The 24,278-nt window shown below is 34.2% G+C and overlaps 1 protein-coding gene across 18 annotated transcripts; it reads left to right on the top strand.

Moving 5' to 3' along the window:
• The first annotated feature begins 322 nt into the window (after positions 1-322).
• On the top strand, positions 323-24,255 carry LOC108218607 (uncharacterized). 18 transcript variants are annotated; one of them, XM_064091824.1, is made up of 19 exons: positions 324-1,305; positions 3,187-3,735; positions 3,820-3,939; positions 4,013-5,956; positions 6,266-6,382; positions 6,529-6,711; positions 6,815-6,877; positions 14,936-15,007; positions 15,094-15,348; positions 15,507-15,626; positions 16,765-16,824; positions 18,633-18,673; positions 18,768-18,845; positions 18,940-19,024; positions 20,970-21,121; positions 21,823-21,924; positions 22,062-22,130; positions 22,202-22,371; positions 23,486-24,255. In XM_064091824.1, exons 1-15 carry the CDS (start codon positions 478-480, stop codon positions 21,102-21,104), a joined length of 4,650 nt encoding a protein of 1,549 aa, XP_063947894.1. In that variant the 5' UTR covers positions 324-477; the 3' UTR covers positions 21,105-21,121; positions 21,823-21,924; positions 22,062-22,130; positions 22,202-22,371; positions 23,486-24,255. The 18 variants fall into 18 exon arrangements, with proteins under 18 accessions (XP_063947906.1, XP_063947894.1, XP_063947897.1 ...); XM_064091827.1 differs by having other exon boundaries at positions 22,057-22,130; XM_064091821.1 differs by having other exon boundaries at positions 21,818-21,924.
• The last annotated feature ends 23 nt before the right edge of the window (positions 24,256-24,278 follow it).

Genomic DNA, 24,278 nt, shown 5'->3' with positions numbered 1-24,278 from the left:
ATTATATTAAAATATTAAAAAGAGATATTTTATTACAAATAATAACAATTTAAATTCTTGCCACAACATAATATTATTTTTAAATATATTTATATTATACATAAATATATAATTATATATAATAAATCCGTTTGTTGACTCGCTTAAAATTCCGCTTAAGCGTCCACTTTACCACTTAAGAGTTAGAATGTCTTTCCACCGCTTAGAACCGATTTGCGTTTTTCAGCCGGTTGTATTAAAGACACCGGATTAAAGAGAAGAGGAGAGATTTGAATAGTCAAATACGATAAATTCCAAATTCTAATAAAAAAATGAATAATCACGAAGAACAGCCAAGAAAACTTGGTAGCATGAAACACACATTCATGTTATTACATCATTCCATTTTCTCTCTCCCATTGTCTCTCTTGACATCTCCGAACATCCTCAAATTTCAAACACAATTCCTTAAAATTTCATCAAAACTAACCTCAAAACATGAATTCAAAGCAACAACTAATGGACACACTCACATCACACATATCATTGTACCACTCTCGATCAGCTCCCCCAATTCACACAAACCCTAACCCTAGAGCTTCGATTTTGAAATGGTTCAAATCTCTCAGTGTTCATCAACGTCGATCGTGTCTCACGATCGTTGATTTCAAGTTTGTTCAGGTGTTGTTGGAGATGGACGCGAAATTACGCGTCCATGGTCGTGGTTTGTTTATTGTTTTGAGTGATATGATGTCGGATGAGCGGCCCGAGATTCCGAGCGTTTGTTTTCGGAAGTCTCGGGGCCTTTTGGAAAGAGTTTATGGAGAATGTGAGGTGGGGAAGTTGATTTATGAGGCGGTTAGAGTGTTTGATTCCAGAGATGGGGAGGTTGTTGAGAAATTCTCGGAGTTTGTTGGAGGGAGTGAGAGGTTGTTGGATTCGGTTACGGTGAGTGAGAAGTTAGTTGAGGATGTGGAGAAGTTTGTTGAAGTGATGGATGAGGTTTCTGGCGGGGCGTTTTTGAGGGGGGAGGAGAGTAAGTTAGGGGAGGAATGGGTGGAATTTGAGTGGTTGAAGGGGAAGGGGTATTACGGGATTGAGGCGTATGTGGTTAATAGGTTAGAGGTGGCGTTGAGGCTTTCATGGATGAATTGTAGTAGTGGGAAGAAGAGAGGGGTGAAATTGAAGGAGAAGGTGAGTTTGTCGGGTGTGGCGGCGAATGTGTTTTGGAGGAAAAAGGGGTGTTTGGATTGGTGGGGGAAGTTGGATTTTGCGACGAAGGAGAAGATTTTTCGAACATTTGTTGGAAAAGCTGCGAAATTGATGGTACTTACATTTATGTTGGTTATGGAATGTATTGGTTTGTATATAAATATATTGTTTATAAATGGAAGATTTACTTGGTGGAATTGTTTTATTTAATGACGTGAATGCTTAGAGTGTTATTGAAACAGTAAATGTGTAGAAAAAAGTTTATTATGCTAAAATACAATATTAAATTCTGTTTCGCGAACTTAAATGTGGAAAGTGATTAAGTTAGACAACTGTAGATCTAATTAATTGCACATTCTGTTTTCATGAAGGAGGCTCTTGGGCTTTTATTCTTGTGTGTATTATGAATTAGTGGCTGGTGTGTAAAGAATTTATACTAGCATGATCCTTATTGAAATTCAATTTGAAACTTTGGTGCACAATGTTCTAAATAATTTAATTTTTCCCTAGTGACACAAAGAAATGGATATCAAAAAGTTGTACACCTGAAATAGGGTTTGAGAACATGAAGATTTTGTGGTTTGTCTTTGCGCTTTATAGCCACTTGCAGTTGCTCTCCTGTGACTACTATAAATACTTTCGTATAACACTCTTAAATTTCTACTAAACCTGACTATAACTACAAAATTACTTTAGAAACATTTATTCTCATATGTGTAATAGTATTCTCTTCTCGCCACCTCAGAAGTGAAAATATGGTTATTAGTGATGGCTATTTAATTTTCATCGATCAGAAATTATTATGTGAAGGTTGGTATTTACATCATAAAGCATAACAGAAAACCTAAAAACTAATATAATAAAATGTTCTATCAAATATGTTCTGGAAATAATTGTTCGTAAACTGACAAAATCTAAATCTTTGACTAAATAAATTTGAAGTACCTTCAATTAGCAAAAAAAGTAAGTTGCTTGGTGCTGTTTCATTTTTAATTTTGGAATGTTTTTTGCATAAAGTGTGTCAGAACACCAAAAAAGTTTATTTATGAGTTACTTGTGAACTTCAGAGAGATGGTCCTTATTCTGGTCTGTACATGAATTAGTGCTGAGTGGGGAGTTTGCTGATGAGGTGGTCTAGCTTGGCTACCCTTTTAAACTCTGTAGCATAAAGATAATGCTTATAAGTACGATTTGATGATATTAATGTAATTTAAACTAAATGTCCAGACTGAAGTAGCTATATTTTCAGAAATATTGTAATTAGTTTGTTTCCCAATTTAATAATTATAGATTATATTTAAGTTTCATGCCTACATTATGATAGCCCATATCGTTATTGACAGATAAACACTAATTTAATTGTCATTTGTAAGTTGTTAAAAAAATGGTTCAAAACTTTTAGTAATTGATGTTTCCATGTGCTCTGTGTAATGAAGCTTATAAAATTCTATATGCATGGATCCCCTCCTTGCTTCTTCGGGCATGGCTAGAGTTTTTGTACTCGGGTCATTCGTTAATTGAACAACATTCTATATTTTATTAGAGTCTGTGAGATTTTAAATAGCCCCTTTAAGCTATTTCTATTAGCGTTCAACTTCCCTTGAGAAACCTATCCCATTTCTTACTAAGATCTGAAAAAGGAGAAATTCAGGATATAATCCCGTTTCTTGCTTGGCGTGATTTTCTAAATAAGTGTCATGTAAATCAGTTAGTTGTTAGCTACTTTTATGTTCATGACTCTTCATAAGTGAAACAAATTTTGATACAGCTTAGTCATACATGTCCTTTAACAGTAAAAAGTTATCTTGGCTGTCTATATCTTGTTCCAATGAATATTTTTAATTTAAATGACATGCTACTTTTGGCATGGTTGTCATTCTTGTTTTTCCATTAAATTACGTTTAATACTAATGATGATATATAGTTGTTCTCCTTTTATTGTGGAAACTATATGGATGGTCTGATTCTCTGACCTTTGATCACAATGAATTTCAGACTCTTGAAATTTTGAAGACTACCAAAATTCACATGGAGGGTGGCATGCGGCCATCTATGACAAAGGCTAAACTTCCTTCAAGTTATGACAAAGCAGTATTACGTCAAAAGTCAAGTTACGTGCCTCAAGGATCAGTTGCAGATTTCAACTCAACTCTGACTTCTGGATTTGTTTCTGGAACAGCCTCTTCTTCTGTAGAATATATATGCAGATGTTTGTCTATACTTCAAGATATCTCTGCCCTGTTATTATCGTGCAATCTTAGTAGTGAACATGCTAATGAGGAATTATTCTTTAGCTCATTAGGTTCTGTTAATTCTACCTCTAATTTTGTATTTAGGAAACTGAGAGGGTTGCTCATGGTTGTTTCACTAGATTGTACAAAACTAGAATTATTTGAAGAGGTAAATGGGAAGTGTTCTACTAAGAAATGCACTGAAAAATCTAGTGCTACTAGTCGTAGGAAGAAAGGAAAAAGCCGAAATACGAAAAAGGTCTCTTCTGTCAGATCTTCCATTGATGATCCTAAACTGGATAATTCTTCCAAGGTATAAATTTGTCCTCACAGACTCTTTGTAGAAGCTCTCCGCATGGATAAACATTTAGTTCTAATTGCTTAAAGAATATTCCAGGTTGAGGGATGTGAATTGACCTATAGTGAGAACATAGACATGTGTCAGATCAATGCTTTGGCTAGTGTGATTCAAGAAAAGGATCCAAATAGGGAGACTTCTTTGTCAGCAGTTGACATGGTTGTGTTTTTTATATTATCATTCTCGTATTTGTTGTGTTGTCAATGGTTTCTAACGGATTGACTTTGATCAGGAACACACTCAGAAATCTCTTAGTGGAAATGCCCAGAACTCTGGCCTGAAGAATAAGAAAAGGAGCAACAAACATAAAAACTCTTGGTTAAGTAGTGATGCTAAAGTTGAAAATTCTCGAAGAAAATCAAAGAAAGTTTCAGCTGATTGTGTTATTTTAGAAGACATTCCTGGTGATGCTTCAGTTAAGGAGAAGAGCACAGTACCAAATCCAAGCACCGGTAAAAGGGATCTTAGTGAAGAGGTCGATGCAGTGCAAGGCATTCAAATTGAGAATGATTGTGTTCCTAGTGCTGCTAGCTGTCAAAGTAGTACAGAAGACCATCAACCTTCAGTAACCATGAATGAAGTTCTCTTTCCAAGATTAGAAAGTATTAATTCTTCTGATTCCATTTTTTCTCCTGTGATCCCAACATCTGAGTGTTGTACCATTCCTAGAAGTGAAGATGTTAATGCTAGAAATTTTGGACATAAAACTGAAGCAGTCACAATATCAGCTTTTCCTAAAGAAGGGTTAGGAGTTGCTGATCCAGTAGAGATCACCAGGACTCAGGAGCAAGATGAGTCTAGCATTTGTAGTCATGGAAACACGGTTTCTGCTGGTTTCCCTCCATACGAGTGGCCCAGTGTAGCTCCTTTTCACTTTCCATCTGTTAATACACATCTTCCAGCTACAACAGATAGATTGCATCTGGATGTTGGTCACAACTGGAAAAACCACTTCCACCAACCGTTAGTGCAAACAGTGCATCAGGTGAGGAAATCACCAATTGAAAATGGGTGCAATGGCATCCTCTCTCGCCCTATGTCAATGAGCTTAGATTGGCCTCCTATGGTACGAAATTTTAGTGGATTAATTCCGTCAATGACGTATAGTTATGATACTGGGTTTATACCAATGCGGCAACCATCTTTTCAGCAGAGCTTTACTGCACAAAGCTTGCAGCATAGTGCAAGTAATTTTGATGATGAGAGGCTGTACTCTGGAGATTCCATGGATATTTCCGATAAAACAAATTCACAAGAACCAGCAGATGAGAATGAAAATCATTGGATATCTGAAGAAGATATTGAGGTACACGCAGTTACTGGGATGGATTACAGTCAGTACTTTGGTGGAGGTGTGATGTACTGGAATCCTTCTGATCGTACAGGTACCAGTTTCTCTCGCCCTCCTTCTCTTAGTTCTGATGATAGCTCATGGGCTTGGAGGGAAGCAGATATGAACACCACTGTTGATGATATGGTTGCCTTCTCTTCATCCTTTAGTACTAATGGTTTGGCGTCTCCATCTACTGCTTCCTTTTGCTCACCTTTCGATCCTATGGGGCCAGCACACCAGGCTCTTGGTTATGTGATACCGGGAGGTGATGTAGCAGGAAAAGTGCTTCACTCCTCATCAACAATGTCAGATGTAGCAGCAGAGGAGATTGCCTCTGCCTCTTTGTCCAGTTTACCTAGCGACACTGAAGCAATGACAAATGAGTCTCTTCCTTACCCAATTCTTCGACCAATTATCATTCCAAGTATCTCACGAGAAAGATCAAGATCAGAGTTTAAACGCAGCCAAGATCATAAAAGCTCGTGTGTTCCAAACAGAAGGGATCAACCTCGAATCAAACGGCCGCCTTCACCTGTGGTACTTTGTGTTTCACATGCTCCTCATCTACCTCCACCTTCTCCTGTTAGTGAGTCTAGAAAACACAGGGGTTTCCCTACTGTGCGATCTGGTAGCTCTAGCCCAAGGAACTGGGGAGTGCGAGGCTGGTTCAATGATGGAATCAGTTTTGAGGAGTCTTGTATGCGCATGGATGGAAGTGAAGTGGTCTGGCCTTCTTGGAGAAGTAATAGTCTCTCTTCGCGTCAGTTGAACCAACCTCTAGCAGGGACCTTGTTGCAGGACCGCCTGATTGCAATCTCCCAGTTAGCTCGGGATCAGGAACATGTAAGCATTTCATTTCTTTGAATTCCGATCATATTAAGGTTTGCTTACTTAACAGATTCCTATTATTACGCTTTCTGCTGCAACTTTATTGTTTATAGTTATCTTGTTGCAAAGTGATACATGCCTTATAAAAGTTTTACATAAGATTCTGTTGCTGTTTTCTCTTTTTTCTCTTGAGTTATATGGTTTGCATACTAGACAAATGTCTTCAAGAAATCTTTTCTTTTAGTTATTAAATTCTGTTATAAAAAAATAAATTATAAGCTAGTTGCTTATCATCTGTTATAACTTAAATTTATGAATGAACAGCCAGATGTTGCGATTCCCTTGCAACCCCCTGAATCATTGAATTCTTCTTCAAGGAAATCTTCTCTTTCTTTGATGCACAATCTCCTTCATGATGAAATTGATTCCTTCCACAAGCAGGTATAGAGCTTGACCGAATGATTCTTTTAAGATCTGAAGTCGATATAAATAATTTTTTTACGAATATTAAACTTGAAAATGTTAATATATGAACATATTGATGTTGCAAAAGATTTGATAATTTATAGCATGTTGGGACATTTAAGGTTATTGCAGAGAATTTGGTTAATAAGCCTTACATCAATTGGGCTGTCAAGCGTGTTACACGATCTCTCCAAGTCTTATGGCCCCGGTCCAGGACTAATATCTTTGGCTCAAATGCAACTGGCTTGGCTCTTCCAACAAGTGATGTTGACCTTGTAGTTTGTCTCCCTCCAGTTAGAAACTTGGTAAGAACATCACTATCATTGAACCAGCTAATGTTGCTTGCTAAATTAAGTAGAGACCTGGAAAAAGTAAAATGAAGGTGATCCTGACGTACAATGTTTGCAGGAACCCATAAAAGAAGCTGGAATCTTAGAGGGACGCAATGGAATCAAAGAAACTTGTCTCCAGGTATGCCAGTGTCAGATGTCAGTGATAAATTATAATTAATGCTCCCTCCATCCCATTTTAATAGTCTTGTTTGCAAATTTCACATATATTAAGATATACTAAGTGTAATGTCTCTTCTTCATTTTAATTCACTATAATTGCATTAACAACACAAGCATACAACTAACAAGAAAAAAACTACACAAGAATACAACCAACTTTTCATCAACTTTTATATGTAATCATACTGTGATTAATGTTATATTTAATGGCTTCCAAACAAAATTAACATTATTTTTAGTAACAGTCAATGAAAATCAAAATTATTCCAGGAGTCTCTGAAGTTTTAGTTGTACATGTTAATGGAAGATATAGACTACAAGTAATTGGTTATTTCGGGTTTGATCAAGCTAAAAAATGGTCAAATAACATTACAGCAAAGGTAGGAAACAAATGTGTTCTTGTCACTGACCTGTATACATATTTTTATTATAAACTATTATAGACATACTATTTAAACTATCATTTGTTAGAATATTAATCACAACAATAACAAATTAAGTTAACAAGTCGCCCAAATAACATTACATTAAAGATAGGAAACAAATGTTTTCTTGTCACTGACTCATGTACATATTTTAATATCTTAAATTATAAACTATTATAGACATACTATTTAAACTATCATTTCTTAGATCATTAATCACAACGATATAAAAAATATAACAAAGGTAAACTGTAGTTGATATGTTCCATATTAAAAGATGATAAAAGGTTTATAAAAAAAAGGAGGCCCAAAGAAGACAATAAATAATAGAATATTTGATGTACAAATTGTGAATTGGGCTTCCATTTATCCCCTTTCCTCCCGCCATTGCCATTAATCGGAACTCGCTTGTCTTTGTGTTTCTTCTTTTATATCACCCTTTTGATTCCATGGTACATCTTCTCTTTCATTTTTACTTGTGTGTGTATATATATATTTATTATTTCTTACTTTCTTCAGCTTTATATTTCTTATATTTTGATTATGTGCATATGTGCAACAAAAGAATTAAACTTTCCTCCAAAATGGGGTTTTTCATGTCAACTATCTCCTAAATTCTTGTACTCTTAAGAGAAGGGATTAAAATATGTCTATTATTAGATTTATTAATATACCATTAACTTGAAAACCCATTTATAGTTTAACCTTAGTGTTAAGTTGTTTATTTATATAATAAGATTTTTGGGTTCCCGGAATTCGTACCTGTGGCCATCAAATTATAGAGTTTTGAAGTTACTAAGAGCATCTTCAATGGTGCTCTAAAATCACTCTTTAGATAATAATATATTATATGGCTCCTAACAAGTTAATATATTGAATATCGTGACAATTCTAACCCTACCTTTTTATACTTGCTCTCTATTTATAATTTATTATTATTTGAGAGAAAAGTTGGAGAGAAAATGAAAGAGAGGTGAATGGAACTGGAAGAAAGTGAAATAGTTGATAATAAGTTAAGAGCACCTAGATGTTATATTAAAAAGAGGAGAGAGAGGAGGCACTTAAATATCCATGGGAGCCTATTGGAGCACTAATTTTTCCCATCATCCTTAAATTTAGAGTTAAGAGCTTGTTAAAAGAGCCTATTATCCAAAACTTAAAGGTGTTTTGGAATTGTATTAGGTCGAAAGAGCAGCAATCCCATATTAAGTTGGAAAAGCTTAACAATCATATGTTTTAGATATCAATCTCAATTCTTAGGTATATTGATCAAAGATTGTCTTTTTAGTTGTTACTTTAATCTCCCAATGCGATATTGATTAGTTTGCGATTTTCTCAAGAGTTTAAATTGTGAATTACCATTTTTTCATGGATGATGTGTGCAAATAACGAAATGTGATTCTGGATCTGAATCCTAAAAACTTATTTTGTGTTGTGGAGAAAGATTGTATGTGTGAGAATAATGAAGAGAATGTTGCTTTCTAGCACATAAAACCCATAGGCAGCCCTTATGAATATAACGTATAGTGACTAAAATCGCGAACAATCATCTCCAAGCGATCTTCTAAATGCGAAGAATTACAAATCCCTAATGGAGCTCCTATTCCTGCGGGTTATATACTTATCTTTCATGACTTCGGCTGCTAATTGAAAAACATCCTTAGCCAGTCCAGAACCTTGAAACAAGGAAGGAGTTTCTTTCTTGCCAATTAACATTGAGAACTTCCATAAGGGATATAGGATAAACAACATTAGCTGCCCATAGAATGCCATGCCCCTGTTTTATATCAAATGGTCATGTAAATCTAACCTCACTGTGCAAACTATAGATACTTTTGGAAATTAAATCAATGAAAATTAAGTGATTATGTGACCCTTCCTGCACCACATAACACCAGATTTAGAGCTAACTTTAATCACAAAGGTTTTTATGGAATCTGGTAAACTGAATTTCATGCAGCCATAGCTAAGTTTTCTGCTAAGATATTGAATAGTAATCCATTTTCACATTCATTTTATGTTGTTTTTGCATTTTCAATAGGAAGCTTCAAGCCGTGTATAGTGGACTCGGTTTATGTGGCCCAGACTGGAAGGAAGCGGTTTTAAATTAGCTATATTCTAGATTAGTTAGCTTAAATAAATCTTTTTTCTTTATAGGGCTAGGGTTTTGAGACATCCACCATTAATCTTTAGTCGCAAACAACCAGATTCACGATTTTTCCTACTGACCACATATCAGTTCTTTACCACAATTTTACAGTGATCCAAACTCATCACATATTCTAGACATTGCAATGACTACACTTGTCTTCTTTTATCATATAGTAAATTTGGTTAATTAATTTTTGTGCCCAATAGGATCGTTGATTTTTACCAACTCTTACATTAATGTACGATTATCTAACATGTGTTTATTCATTACTTTCGTTTCACATGTCAAGTTTATCTTTATTCATTGCAATCTCTTCATGCTCTTGATAAATCCTGGGTGTGTGTTTTTACTTGTGAGATTGATTATGTATGTTTATTGTTTAATTCCATAATTGCAAGTATAGTTTCCATGCAATTAAACGATAAACATACATAATCAATCACAAGTAAAAATACACGCATAGGATTTATCAAGAGCTTGAAGAGATTGGAATAAATAAAGATAAACTTGACATTTAAAACGAAAATAATGAATTAATACATGTTAGATTGTCGTCCATGAATGTATGAGTCGGTAAAAGATCAATGATCCTAATTTGTTTAAATTGGACATAAAAATTAAATAACCGAATTTTCTATATGATAAAAGCATATAAAAGAAGACAAGTGTAGTAACTGCAATGTCTGGAATTTGTGATGAGCTTGGATCACTGTGGAGTTATGGTAAAGAACTGATATGAGGTCGGTAAGAAGAATCGTGAATCTGGTTATGACGTTATGTGCGGCTAAAGATTGATGGTGGAGGTCTCAATGCCCTCGTCCCTATTTAGAAAAAAGATTTATCTAACCTAACTAATTTAGAATATAACTAATTTAAAACTGCTTCTTTCCGTTTTGGGCCACGTAAACCGAGTCCACTATACACGGGGATGAAGCTTCCTATTGAAAAAGAAAAATAACTATGTCTATTTTTTTTTGGAATTCCCTGGAATGGTGTCAAGCTCTACTTTAAGCGCCTGCCTTTGTTGTCTAGAGGCAGATTTCTACAACTCCGTATAAATGCAAAAAACAACATAAAATGAATTGAAAATGGTATACTATTCAATATCTTAGCAGCGAACTTAGCCAGGAAGTTACTAGGTATAATGTATGGCTGCATGAAATTCAGTTTACCAGATTCCATAAAAACCTCTGTGATTAAAGTTAGCTCTAATGTGGTGTAGGAAGGGTCACATAATCACTTAAATTTATTACTTTAATTGGTAAAAATATCTATACCTTGCACAATGAGGTTAGATTTACATGACCATTTGATATGGAACAAGCAGTCTATGGGCAGCTAAGAAGTGGAGAATGAAACATCAGCTTAATGTTGCTTATCCTATATCCCTCATAGTAGTCCTCATTGTTAATTGGCAAGAAAGAACCTCCCTGTTATTCCAAGGTTCTTTGGACTGGTTAAGGATGTTTTTCAATTTACGGCTGGAGTTGTGAAAGATAAGTATATAACCCACATGCATAAGAGCTCCATTGGGGATTTGTAATTCATCACAGTTAGAAGATAGCTTGGAGATGATTGTTCGTGATGTTAGTCACTTTATGTTTATTCTTAAGGGTTGCCTAGGGGTTTTATGTGCTTGTATGCGGCATTGCATTCCCTTCATTATTCTGACACATAGAATCTTTCCCCACAACACAAAATAAGTTTTTAGGGTTCATATTCAGAACCACATTTCGTTGTTTGCACACATTAGCCATGAAAAATGGTAATTCAAAATTTAAACTCTTGAAAAAATCTCATGCTAATCAATATCGCATTGAGAGATCAAAGAAACAACTAAAAGGACAATCTTTCATCAAGATACCTGAGATAGAAATCTAAAACATATGATTTTTAAGCTTTTCTCCTACATTTAGAAGTTTTGAGAGAGTCTGCAACTTAATATGGGATTGCTGCTCTTTCGACCTAATACAATTATAAAACACCTTTTAAGTTTTGGGGAGTTAGAGCATCTCCAATGGGCTCTTAACAAGCTCTTAACTCTAAATTTAAATAAGATGTGAAAAATTAGTGCTTCCGGCTCTTTAAAAATTTAAGAGCCTCCTCTTTCTCAAAGAGCATCTAGGTGCTCTTAACTTGTTATCATTTAAAATAATATTCACTTCGTTCCAATTCTATTCACTTTTCTCTCAAATAATAATAAAATATGAATAGAGAGCAAGTATAAAGAGTTAGGGTTGGAGTTGTCACGATATTCAGTGTATTAACTTGTTAGGAGCCATGTATTATATTATATTTTATTGAGTGATTTAAGTGCACCATTGAAGATGCTCTTAGAAACTTAAAAATTTAAAAACTTTCTAATCTAATGGTCACAAGTTCAAATTCTGGGAACCCAAAATTTTTATTATGTAAGTAAACTTGACACTAAAGTTGAACTATAAATGGGTTTTTCAAGTTAATGGTATATTAATAAGCATAATAACACATATTTTGATCCCTTCTCTTAATACTACAAGATTGGAGATCCGGTAACTTGATAGTTGACCTGAAAAATCCATTTTCGGAGGAAATTTTAATTCTTTTGCTGCACATAATCAACATATAATGCTGTTTGACATTGTAACCTATTAATAATAAAGTACTGAAGCAGAAGAGAGGATCACAAAGTAGACAATTTGTTGAGAAATATGTGCATGATTTATAATTATCCGTGATTGATGAACTATAATTACAGTAAAAATACAACATTCACTATCGGTCAAACAAAAGACATCAAATTTTAAATTTTAAAGGCTGCCCTTAACATGGGATCACTACCCTTTGGACCTATTCTATGCAACTTGCTTCAAGTTGTAAAAAAACTTGTTAACTTAGGACAACATGACATTTGTTTCAACCCGCTTTCGGAGTTGGAACTCCAAAAGCCCAGTATTGTCCAAAAAAAAATAAAGACAGGGATTGAACCTTAAGGTTGACCCCAAAAAACAGAGGGGTTTCTAGTGATGCAAAATCAATAGTTTCTCATGTATCAATTGTTTTGATGTGTGTCACTGTCATCATTTATGAATTCTGTGTCTATTGTGCGACCACTTGAGCAATGTTGTTGATATGAAAGAGTTGATCAAATACATATACATAATGGTAATAATAGTAAAACTAAAGATAAATGGATAGCCATGTAATATAAAGTTGAAGAAAGTAAGAATAAATAAATATGCACACACACACAAGTAGAAATGACAGAGGTGTACCATAGAATCAAAAGGGTGATATAGAAGAAGAAACACAAAGACGAGCAAGTTCCCTATCAATAGCAATGGCAATGGCGGGAGGAGGGGGGATAAATAGGAGTCTAATTGTACATCAAATAATATTGTTTATTCTCTTCTTTGGGCCTCATTTCTTTTCAAAACCTTTTATCATCTTTTATGAAACAGATCAACTACAGTTTACGTTTTTTATATTGCTGTGATCAATATTCTGATAAATGATAGTTTAAATAGTATGTCTATAATAGTTTATAAGTAAAATATGTACATTCTAGTGACAACAAGAACACATTTGTTTCCTACCTCTGTTGTAATGTTACTTGGGCCATTTGTTAACTTGATCAAACCGGAATGACTCGGTTATTAGGAAGTATTGGTATTTTGTAAACCAGAATGACTCGGTTATTAGGAAGTGTTAGTATTTTGTACCAAACATGCTTATTAAGTCGACAAGTCGAGCCTCAGCGCCCGGATGCCTTGGAATCGACTAGTCGACAAGTCGCCCGACTAGTCGAAATAAGTCGACAAGTCGTGATATACACACATAAATATATACATATATATATATATATATATATGTATATGTATATAGTAAAGATTATATAATATAGATAAAAACACATCATTCAATATTTCAAATAGGAAAGAAACATCAGGTTGGAAACAGAGCAGGGCAGCAGGCAGATAAATTGAAAAACAGAGTATGCAAAACAGAATTTAAAAACAGAACAAAACAACAGCCCCACTGATCATTTGGCAAGTGCAGAACAAAACAACAGCCCCCACTGATCATTTACAAACGATCAAAATAAAAAAAAAGTTGATATATTTTTTATTAAATATGAATAAAAAATAATTAAAAAATAATTCATAAAATATTTTTAATTTTAAAAGGCAGGATAGATAACATCAATATCAAAATATTTTAAGTAAAACAAAATTAGAATGGAATTTTCAAAATAAAAGATGGAAAAAATAATTATAAATATGATTTAAAATAAAATAATATTAAAAAATATTTACTAAAACGTTTTTAATTAAATAAAACTGAATAAAATAAATAATTATTAAAAGTTTTTAAGTAAAATAAAAGTAGAATGTAATTTTTAAAATTAAAGTAAATAAATAAAATAAAACCGGAAATGGCGAACGGGAACGCGATCCCGGCTGATCCGGGTTGACTTCCCCGTGTTTTGCGGATCCATAGGCCGTACCGCGAACCGGGTAACACTGGTATGAAATCTTTTTTGGGTGAAGAAGAGGACAAATATTAAGGGAATTTGTTTGTTTTTTTTACAAACAAGACTACTAAAATGTGGAGGGAGTATTTAATATGTTCTCATTTCTTTCTTCGAGATTATGGATAATATTGCAGTTCTTAATATTACATATCTGTCTATCATTATTATATAGTTTCAATGTCTATTTTATATCAACAGGATATATCATATCTATTTTATAATAAATGTCAAAATAGTATTTAATTGTTAAATTTTGTAGTTTCCTTGTTTCAAAATATGTGCCACATGCCAACAAGTCTTGCTATCATTTTTGTTTTTCAGAAGATAGCCACATAATGTATTACTAAGCTTAGCTATGGATTTTAACCCCTATATATATGTCCGGTGTAAATATTTATACAATAAACGCCGAGACATTGAGAAGAAGGGTCTCTTTTTCTTTCCTAAGCCAGAGGGTCACCCTGCAGTAGGCTGAAGAAGGGCTCTGTCTGGTTCTTATACCGAAGCATAATAATTCCTGTTAAAATATTTAAATTTTATTCTGCAGGAATAGGTCAATGCAATTAATTGGAGTGTTGACTTATGCTTCTCATTATCACCAAACATACTATTTGATTTTCTCTAGATTCCATTAGGTCTTTATAGACCTGCTTATATACAAATTAGGCATATTTACCTAGCAATGGTGAAGCCATAAACCTTGGTTCCACCTCAATCATATTGGTCTATGAAGTTTACATTGTCTAATTAAGCCTTGATGTATCATTAGTTGTATTGTAGCATCTGACTTTACTAGAAGCTTCCCATACTTCTTGCACATGCCATCTTTAGTATCTAAGAGTGTCATGTCTAGCAGATGATATTTTTATTGATTGCTCTGTTTTCTTCAGTAGTTTGTTTCATTGACACATTTCTGTTTCACTGCAGCATGCAGCTAGGTATCTTGCTAATCAGGAGTGGGTTAAAAGTGATTCTCTCAAGATTGTGGAAAATACTGCTGTAATGAATCTTTCTTTGTTATATCTTTTGTTTTTGTGCCTGTAATTTAGTTTATTAATCTCATTTTGCTAATATTTTCTTTCTAGATACCCATAATCATGGTTGTGGTGGAAGTTCCCTGTGATCTTGTAGTGACCCATCTACCAATTTCGAAGGAAGAGCAGCCAATTCAAGTTTCTAATGAACATGACAAGATTTCTTCAACAGACACTGATGTTTCAGAAAGCTCTGTTCTACTAGAGCGTTCTAACATGAATAATGCCAAAGGGAAGACCAAATCAGTTCGTCTTGATATTAGTTTCAAGTCATCATCTCATACAGGACTCCAAACTACAGAACTGGTATTCATCAAGTGTTCTCTTTCTCTTTTATTTAGTTATTATATATTCTATCATTTTGCTCATAATTTTTTAGAAGATTATCCTCTCTAGTCTCTAGATTTGATCTTAATAGTTTTCTGGAATCAATAAGAAATTATGCTAACAAACTTTCTATGCAGGTGAAAGAGCTAACTGAGCAATTTCCTGCCGCCACGCCACTTTCGATGGTCCTAAAGCAGTTCTTGTCAGATCGCAGCCTTGATCAATCCTATTCTGGTGGCCTTAGTTCATACTGTCTGGTAAGTTCTTTGATGACTGATTATATAGAGATATAACAGGAGCTTGTTCAGAAAGAAAAAATGCACATAACACTTGAACAATAAGACCTTTGAGTGGCCCAGTAATGCATTTAGATTTAGAAATGAGAATAGATAACAAATGAGAATTGGAAATACATAACAAATTGGTAGCAATAAAACCCATGCCTGAATTCTTAAAAAGGAGAGCAAAGGCATAACCCCAAAAATATGGAAATCTAATATAGTTGTTATGTACTCGAAATTCAGAAAATTTAATAAAGTCAATCCCAAACGAATAGGAGAGGCGAAAGCAATTGTAAGTACATAATTTGTTTGATTTTTGAGAAAGTTATTCGAGTAGGTCTCCCTAGGTTAGAGATGGATCAAACTTGCACTTTGAGTAGGCATTCACATTACCTAATATATGAGGCATTTATGTACTCATGTATTCTATTAATAAAGACCTCTACAAAGGCGTCAGCAACAACTTATAAGAACTTTATAAGACTATTGCAGAATGGCCTTTGACGTTCTATCAAGCTGCCTTGTTAAGTTTGGATTTGTCTACTCTATGTCTAGTATGTGTGTGTGTCATAAATGTACACATATTAATGATGATTTAGACAAATCATCACAGTGGCATTTTGTTCTTAAACTAGAAAGAGACTTCTAAGGCTTGAATTTATCTCAAACCTATTGTATGAGTCTTACAGGTTGGATGAACTGAACCCATTTCGTTGTCCAAGTTAACCAAATCCTTAATTAATACGAGTAATTTTATTCATCATTCTCACAAGATCTACTGAGATTTTATGGTTCAAAGTCAATTTTTTTTAAGTAAATATATATAACTGAGACATGGATGCAGTCTTAAATTTAGACATCTGTCAACCGATTTCTTCAACTCGAGGGTTGGTTTGTTGAACAACTTGCTATGGGACAGGATATATGTAAAAAGAACTATAGGGGTTCAATTCATCTGAACTTTACCTGGTTGTCAATAGAAACAACCCCAAGTGTAAATCTCGTCGTATCAACTAACCACTTTTTGAGTTTTTGATGTTCTCCTTTCAGTTTAAAATGCTTTTTAATTTTTTTTTATCCCCTTCTTAAGCCGAATATTTTTCTCAATTTACAGATATTAATGATCACACGTTTTCTTCAGCACGAGCATCACCACGGGCGATCCATTAACCAAGTAAGATTTACATGATGCATCTTAGTGAAATTAGACTTGTACTTCTTGCACATTTATTTGTGTTGTCCTAAATAAGATATATTAAAGTTAGTCTTGTCATTGGTATGAATTTAATGCAGTATACTATATGGCTAGAAGCACCTAATAATGTTTGAGAAGCAACAGTTGCCTTTTTGTGTTATTTTATTGTTTTTTTGTTATCACTGTTCTTAGTATTCTTCTTATTCTAGGTGAATAAGCAGTATAACCAGAAGAGTTAGTTAAGTAATATGCAAACTATTATAAAGTACAGAATGCCGTTTATCTTTAAAAGATTTAAGCCTCTACAGTCGATACATTAATCTTAGAAAAAGGTAGTACACGACTCACTTAAAAATTAAAATACTTTGAAAAGAACCTAGAAATTTAAAGAAGCGGAAACAAATTTCAGAGGCAGTCTGTGCACTTAATAGAAGAGAAGGCTACGAAGCACGTTAAGAATAGACAAGGACTTCAGATGCCTCCGAAAATTTCATTTATATTGTCCTCCGCTTGGGTGCCGTATCATTTTCCAACATTACAGTCCAATCCAGCAACGTCTTCATAATTAATTTCAGCTTCACGCAACGTAGTATGCCAAATGACTGAAAACAATTGTATCAACCAATAAACATCTACTGTAGAAGCATCTGATCTGTCAATTCTTCCTGTATATATCACTTATAAAATCTGTTAATAGCATTCCGATGGGGACAACACAACCCCTGTAATAGTAATTTATTTTCAGAAGACCCTGAGGCTATGTTTGTTACCAATCTTAGTGATTACTATTGGACTATTTGTTCTAATTCTATACTATAACTATATTCTAGTGTTATCTCGTGGACTGGATCTTATTCTTTTTTGTTGATCTTGTTTTAGGGGAAAACCAGCAAATCTCACTAAAACTTTAACAAATAACAAATTAGACAAAACTCTCACAGCTGGTCACTGCTCATCACCTTTTACATAATCCTAAAGAAATAAATGAATTACCCATTAGTTAGCCCACACATCTGGAGACTTGCAATGATTACCATTGTATTAGAAATTCCCTTCTTTTCTCTAGCCTGCCCTGATGCAGTTAAGAGTTATGAACAATGGATTTTTGAACTAGAAATGATAATCAGATAGAAGTAAAGAGCTTGGTGGATTAAGGCATATTGCAGATGATCCACTACCCCAAGGGTTTTCCAATTGTGGCAAGGATAGAAATGGCAACTTGCTTAGAGACTCAATTTAATATTTACTAATATTCCAATTATCAACTGTAAGATGGTATCTGCGGATCACATCAAGTTATTTTATATTATATATATTAATGTAGGAGTGATCTGCTACCAACACTAATCTTGTAAAAGCGAGATTTCCATAATCTAGATGAAATTTGTCACTGTTTAAACAGGGCAGTCCGGTTAGAACTTTGTTATTACGTTTTTTAGGTTACACACACAATTACGAGTATAAATACCTGTGTGTTGGCTAGCACCTAGTGTAAGGTAACTCTTTTGAAGAGTTTTCTTAAACAGCATCACACCTGTCAACTGTGCAACCTGTTGAATTAGCCAATCCAGTCAGTAAGTCTTTGGTTTAAATATCCAATTCACACATGCAATTACTAAAGAAGATGTACTGTTTGTTTCTCGTATACTGGTAATTTTTAGCTTGATTGCTTGGATAAAAAATATTATTGACAATGTGAAAAGGTATTTAGATATGTTAAAGTTTATATGTTCTTCTAACGAAGAGTTTAAAGTTAATTTGCAACTAACGTTTTTTCTCTTTTGAAGAATTTTGGAGGCCTTTTAATGGATTTTCTCTATTTTTATGGGTAAGATGAAAGTTCTCCAGATTTGACGTCTTCCATAAATTTTTACAAATTTCATGCCACCTTTATAGTTGATAAGGAAATTGTGTTGATGCAGGAATGTCTTTGATCCACGCCAAATGCGGATTTCAGTTAGAGGAAGTGGGGTTTACATAAATAGGGAGAAAGGATACAGGTGAGGGTAAATTTTGGTTCCTGAAATAACTTGGTTGTACGGTTTTGGATCTCTTAAAGAACTAAGTTTGATGATCTATTGGTTGCATTTGTAGCATTGATCCAATATATATTGATGATCCTCTTTTCCCTGCAAATAACGTGGGAAGGAACTGCTTTAGGATACATCAGTGTGTTAAGGTTAGCAATATGTTTGTTAAAGTGTCACTATCCTATGCAGTTTCATTTACTTTCGAGGTAGATTTATCTGAGAATTTTTATTGACCTGTCTAAAAATTTCAATGTGTTTCTTTATCTGAAAAAGATGCTAAAGGATTTGTGTGGTTTGAGTTTCTATTGCAGGACTTTTGTTTCAGAGCTTATAACTTTAGTAGAACAGAGCTGTGGAAGTGTTAACTTCAGTAAAACTATTTCTAATCCAACTATTTTATTGGACCCATAAGAAGTCATACCAACACCAATATCTTTTACCTAGGGACTTAAATTATGACTCCTATGAGCATCTCCAGTAGACTCTTACTTCACTCTTAAATATATTATAAAATATTGACTCCTAGTAGGTTAATGTGTGTTCATCTCCAACAATGCTCTTCATATTCACTCCTTATCCATTTTTCTATTATTAAATATAGTATGCAATCATAAGAGTACAAGAATAAAGTGGTGAGAGAAAGAGAATATATCATATAATATTAGTTAAGAGTCTTTAAGAGCTCTTCATAAGAGAGGAGAGAGAAGAGACTCTTAATGATTTAAAGAGCCACTAAGAGTCTCTTGGAGCAACTTTTTTTCACTTGCTCTTCAAATTTCTAGTTAAGAGCTTATATAAAGAGGCTATTGGAGATCCTCTAAGACTATCTGTTATTCTCACCGTTACACTATTTATCGCTATGACTCTTTGCATGTTTTGAGGTGAATATACATTGTATTCTTCATAAATATTGGAGATATTTTTGGTTTTTTATTTGAAATTTTTATCACATACGTGTAAAAGTCAAAGCAAGCCGTGTGGTGGAACAGAGTGGTCTTGGACTAGATACCTTGAAGTTGACTATAACTTCGATTTTCTTAAAAGGAAAAAAATATACAATATACATTCTTCTGAACCCTGATTCTGCAAATTTTAATGATCCAGATCCTCTCAGCTTTATTTTGGAACATTTTACTGAGTCTTTTATATTCGACAAGCTCTTTGATGTAGGATAAGAACCGAAAAGAATGATTTTTAAAATATTAGCAATAAAAGGATAAAGCTAGGGGTGATATAATCGCTGAAGAACCACTATCTTTGGGGTTTGTAGCTGCAGAAGGGAGACGGAATGATAAATTATAATTAGTATATGTTTCGCCAATTTTGGCTGTGTAAATTGCATGTCGGGACACTGGAAGATTATTACAATGATGCTTAAATTCATTGAGCATTTGATTCTGGCATTTTCGCTTTTCATTTCCATCATGCATTTCTGCCTCACTCATCTCCCCTCCTCAAAAAAGAACAAAAGTAACTTATTTTACAATGTGACAAAGACCAGGTTTAGTTTCATGAATTGGAAGGTTATCATCAACTGGTGGGCTTCGATAATGATCTTTTCATCAGCTGGTAGCCTGATAGCATTTTCGGGATTTTTTTTTTGTTGTAATTTACTTGGTATTGATGTTTACATATTCTTTTGGAGTTGGTTAAGAGAATTGTTGGCTGGACTTTATTTTGAACATTCTAGTCATTTTCACCTGAACTTGGTATAGCATCATGGTAGTCTTTTTATATCCAATTGAAAGGATATTTGCTTAGATCACTCTCTTTCCATCTTTCCGTGCTAAAAGCACTCTTTTCTCTGCACTAAAATCCGGGAATCAAAATCTGGCAAGACTAGCACTTTGGTATCTGCACAAGAGTTCGTCTTAGTTTATGTCTTTTTCTGGAGTTATTCCCCCCCCCTCTTTTTTGCATTTAGGATTTCATCATTTCAGCTTTATCAGAATCTACCTATTTAATGGACATATAAGTGATTATGTACGATGTGTAGGAGCTTCCCTGTCAGTATTAATTTTTGCAACTAAACTTCGAATTTTTGAAGCAAATTATCAAGGTAAGCATCAAGTCTGAATGTTGAATAAATTGCAGGCATTTGCAGATGCTTATGTGATTCTGGATGATGAGCTAACATCTCTTCCCAGTGATGGTGATACAAGTGCTAACTGTCCATGCAATCTGCTACACAAAATTATTCCATCCATAACAATTTTGAATGTCTCGTAGGCCTATATACTCCCGAGGTACCCTAAAACTGTGAGTATATTTCTTTTTCCTGCATTGCTTTATATATGCTAATTATCGTTTCCTATTTTAATACTCAGCCTCCTTTTTTTACAATTTATAATTGTATGCTAGGACAACTTGGTATATTCTTCAATGTTATAACAAATTTCTGATTTGAATTTTGTCACTACATATTTACTCTTCCTTCTTGGAGCAAATTCACCACCTTATTAAAAGAGAGAATTTGCTGCTCCACACTGGCGGAAATTGTCACTCAAATTATTTCAGCAAAAATATGTTTAAGTAGGTCGGTGAGGAATTAGGAGATACTTTAATTTTGAAAAGCCTAGACACTATGTTATCATTTTGTCTTTAATTATGTACTAATCATCTTACAGCAGAATGACACCTTTTGAATCTTCTTCCAGACTTTTCCCATTATTAGACCTTGAAAATACTTTTCACGAAAGTTGGAATTGAAAATTTTCTACTAAATTCTTTGTAGTATCATATAAACTACTTATATACGAAGTTCTGTTTATTAGGCAGTATTTAGTTTAAAGGAGTTGCACAAGTGCTGTATTGAGGGAACCTTGAAAGTTGTGGCCCCAATTTTCTTTCCGAATCTATATGTATTTGCGTTGCTGTGTGACAGTGTTCGTGTGTTCCGTTGTATTCTTTCTTAGACGCATGACTATCCTCTATGTTCTCAGTTCAGTTGATTGTTGGTAAAACCTCCCTGTACCAGTAGCATACTTGGCTTGGGAAAGGATTTGCATTTCATTCATCCCTATCTCCTACCCTCTGCAAGCTTTGAGAAGTATGATTAATCTTTAATCTGAATGATTTATTTCTAGCAATTCCATATATATCTTGTAGCTATATAATTGTCCAAGTATACTGTGGATTTAGCTTTAAGTTTTTATATTCTCTAATCATGTTTGTCCTTAAGTGAAGCTATGATTTACAAGATTAACGACGACATGAAATCTGTGAAGGAAGGCACTGGTCAGCATCAGTACCCAGGCATTCTCTGCACCTTCTTTGTTTTCTTTTTTATTGTGTATAATAAAATTTAACATATGCTGTATGTACAGTGGGATAAAAGCCAGGAAGGCTGTTTGTTAAGGGAAGTATCTGTGACATATTCACGTTCGAAGCGCTGGAATGAGAATTTCTTCAATTCTTTTAATATTACATGCAAAGCCCTGGAATGTGATGTTCTTCAATGCTTTGAATCTAACCCTTCCTAATAAAAGCCTTGCAGGTAAACGTTACTCTCTTATACTCTTTGCAAGAATTATTACTCGTAAAAAATCTTGACCCTTCTGTAGTTTGCTGTCAACTATCTTTCTTCTCTATCTTTAACGTCGTACTCTATTGGCAAAGTTGAAAATAAAACCCTTAAATTATTTGTGTTGAAACAATGTTTGGCAACACTATATTGACTGATAGTAAATCATGTATAAGAAAAGTAACAAAATCTCTATCTTCCAACTACTGCATAAATTTTATTTGTATCCAATCCCCAACTCTCCCCGAGAAAACATGTAAGACTGTGTGTGGAAACATAAAATATAAATTCTATATTTTAGCCTAAAAATATGAATTCCATTAGATTGTATGTGGCAACATCAAATTAGTTTCAAACGAGGGATATCAGCTGACATGAATTGAGTAATTTCAAGTTCTCAAATTTTACGCTTAAATCTGAATAACTTGGAATTTGGTCAAACCCAATTATAAATTATTTTGAATATCTAAACATTTGATTTGTTCAAATCCAAAATATAAAATGGGATCCAATCTTTGAAACTGGTCACTAGGGTAATTGATCCAACCAAACCGATATAAAATCATGCCAAAATATTTATTGTAATTTGTTTGATCCGAATATGATTGTAATTTTCCAGCAACAAACTTATTATGTTTTGTTGTAAATAGTTTATTCAAGGTATTCTATGAGATCGTACTAACCCCACAATACAGATAATTTGTAAAATCTTTTGTTGGCTCCTAATAAACTGTACCTCATTTTTCATTGTGCTGCTCTTACCATGATTACCCTGTGGACTGTTTTTATTAGACTTTTGTAGTTCTGTAGTTGTCTCCTCTCTGGAAAATACTGGTTAGTGGTATTTTCAAATATTTGATTCTGGACTTAAATTGCTATTTAGTCTCATACTTGCATATGACTGGACCCTTGGCTCAGTTGAATCTTTTTTCTACTAGCTTGATTTCTATTACCTTTGTCCATCCATAATCACAGTAATTATACAAGGCAGGGGATTTGATACATAAATTTAATAATTTCTGTAGCCCTTTTACTTGTGATACATGTACTATAAATGCCAGTTTTTTTTCTTTTGTGCTTTATGTAGGGTGCTAATTGCTGAAAAGGATCTCTGGTTTGCAGAGCATTTCAAAACAGGTTCTTTCCCCTTTGTGTGTGTGTGTGTGGGGGGGGGGGGGGGGGGGGGGGGGGATGCTTGTTCACGCATTGTGACGGGGCCAATGGAAAGGAAGGTGTTGAAAAAGGTGAGTTGTGGCTTGGCTTCCATTATGCGAGAGGGACCAATCAGGCTGGAGTGCTTTGGAGTGGATAGAATGACAAGGAAATGTAGTGGGCCTAGTGGCTGCTTGTCGGGATTATTGCATGAGGAGATGAATGCTGAGAGTTTGAACAAAAGGATCCCCTTAATTTTGTACCAACAAAGAGAATTTCAAGTACTCCAGCAAGCAGCCTTAATTTTCTACTGACAGAGAATTCCAACTTTTCAAGTACTCGAGCAAGCAAGTTTTGGTGAAAAAAGGCATATTACTGGACACGTGCTGCAAAGACAGGTCCGTGTTTGGTCAACTAATAAAGTAATCAGCCATCATAAGATTAAGGTCCGTGTTTGGTCAACTAATAAAGTAATCAACCATCACTGTGTCAACTAGGCACTTTCTGTTTCTTTTGGCCATGCTTTCCTAGTATTTTGCCAACCTTAGATAAGTGTCCAACTCTAGTTCGGATAAAATCTTTGTATATGTAATAATAGGTCAACATCTTTGAGTATAGTAAATCTTCTTATGAACCATGTGCAAATTATATCAGAGTTTCACCTTATAATGGTACCCAACCAAAAAAGACGGGGTGTTTTTGTTAGTGCGTGGCGTTCGAATAATCAC

The sequence above is a fragment of the Daucus carota genome, chromosome 4, assembly GCF_001625215.2.
Source record: "Daucus carota subsp. sativus chromosome 4, DH1 v3.0, whole genome shotgun sequence".
Classification (NCBI taxonomy): Eukaryota; Viridiplantae; Streptophyta; class Magnoliopsida; order Apiales; family Apiaceae; genus Daucus; species Daucus carota.
The sequence above is the reverse complement of the archived record's forward strand: the minus strand, read 5'-3'. Positions and strand labels throughout refer to the sequence as shown.

What these genes read in the sequence shown, in the direction of transcription:
- LOC108218607 (XM_064091832.1), top strand. Translation starts at nt 478, where the DNA reads ATGAATTCAAAGCAACAACTAATGGACACACTCACATCACACATATCA. An exon ending in TCAAAGAAACTTGTCTCCAG is followed by an intron (nt 6,878 to 14,935) that starts GTATGCCAGTGT and finishes GTTTCACTGCAG; the next exon opens with CATGCAGCTAGGTATCTTGC. An exon ending in GCCTTAGTTCATACTGTCTG is followed by an intron (nt 15,627 to 16,764) that starts GTAAGTTCTTTG and finishes CTCAATTTACAG; the next exon opens with ATATTAATGATCACACGTTT.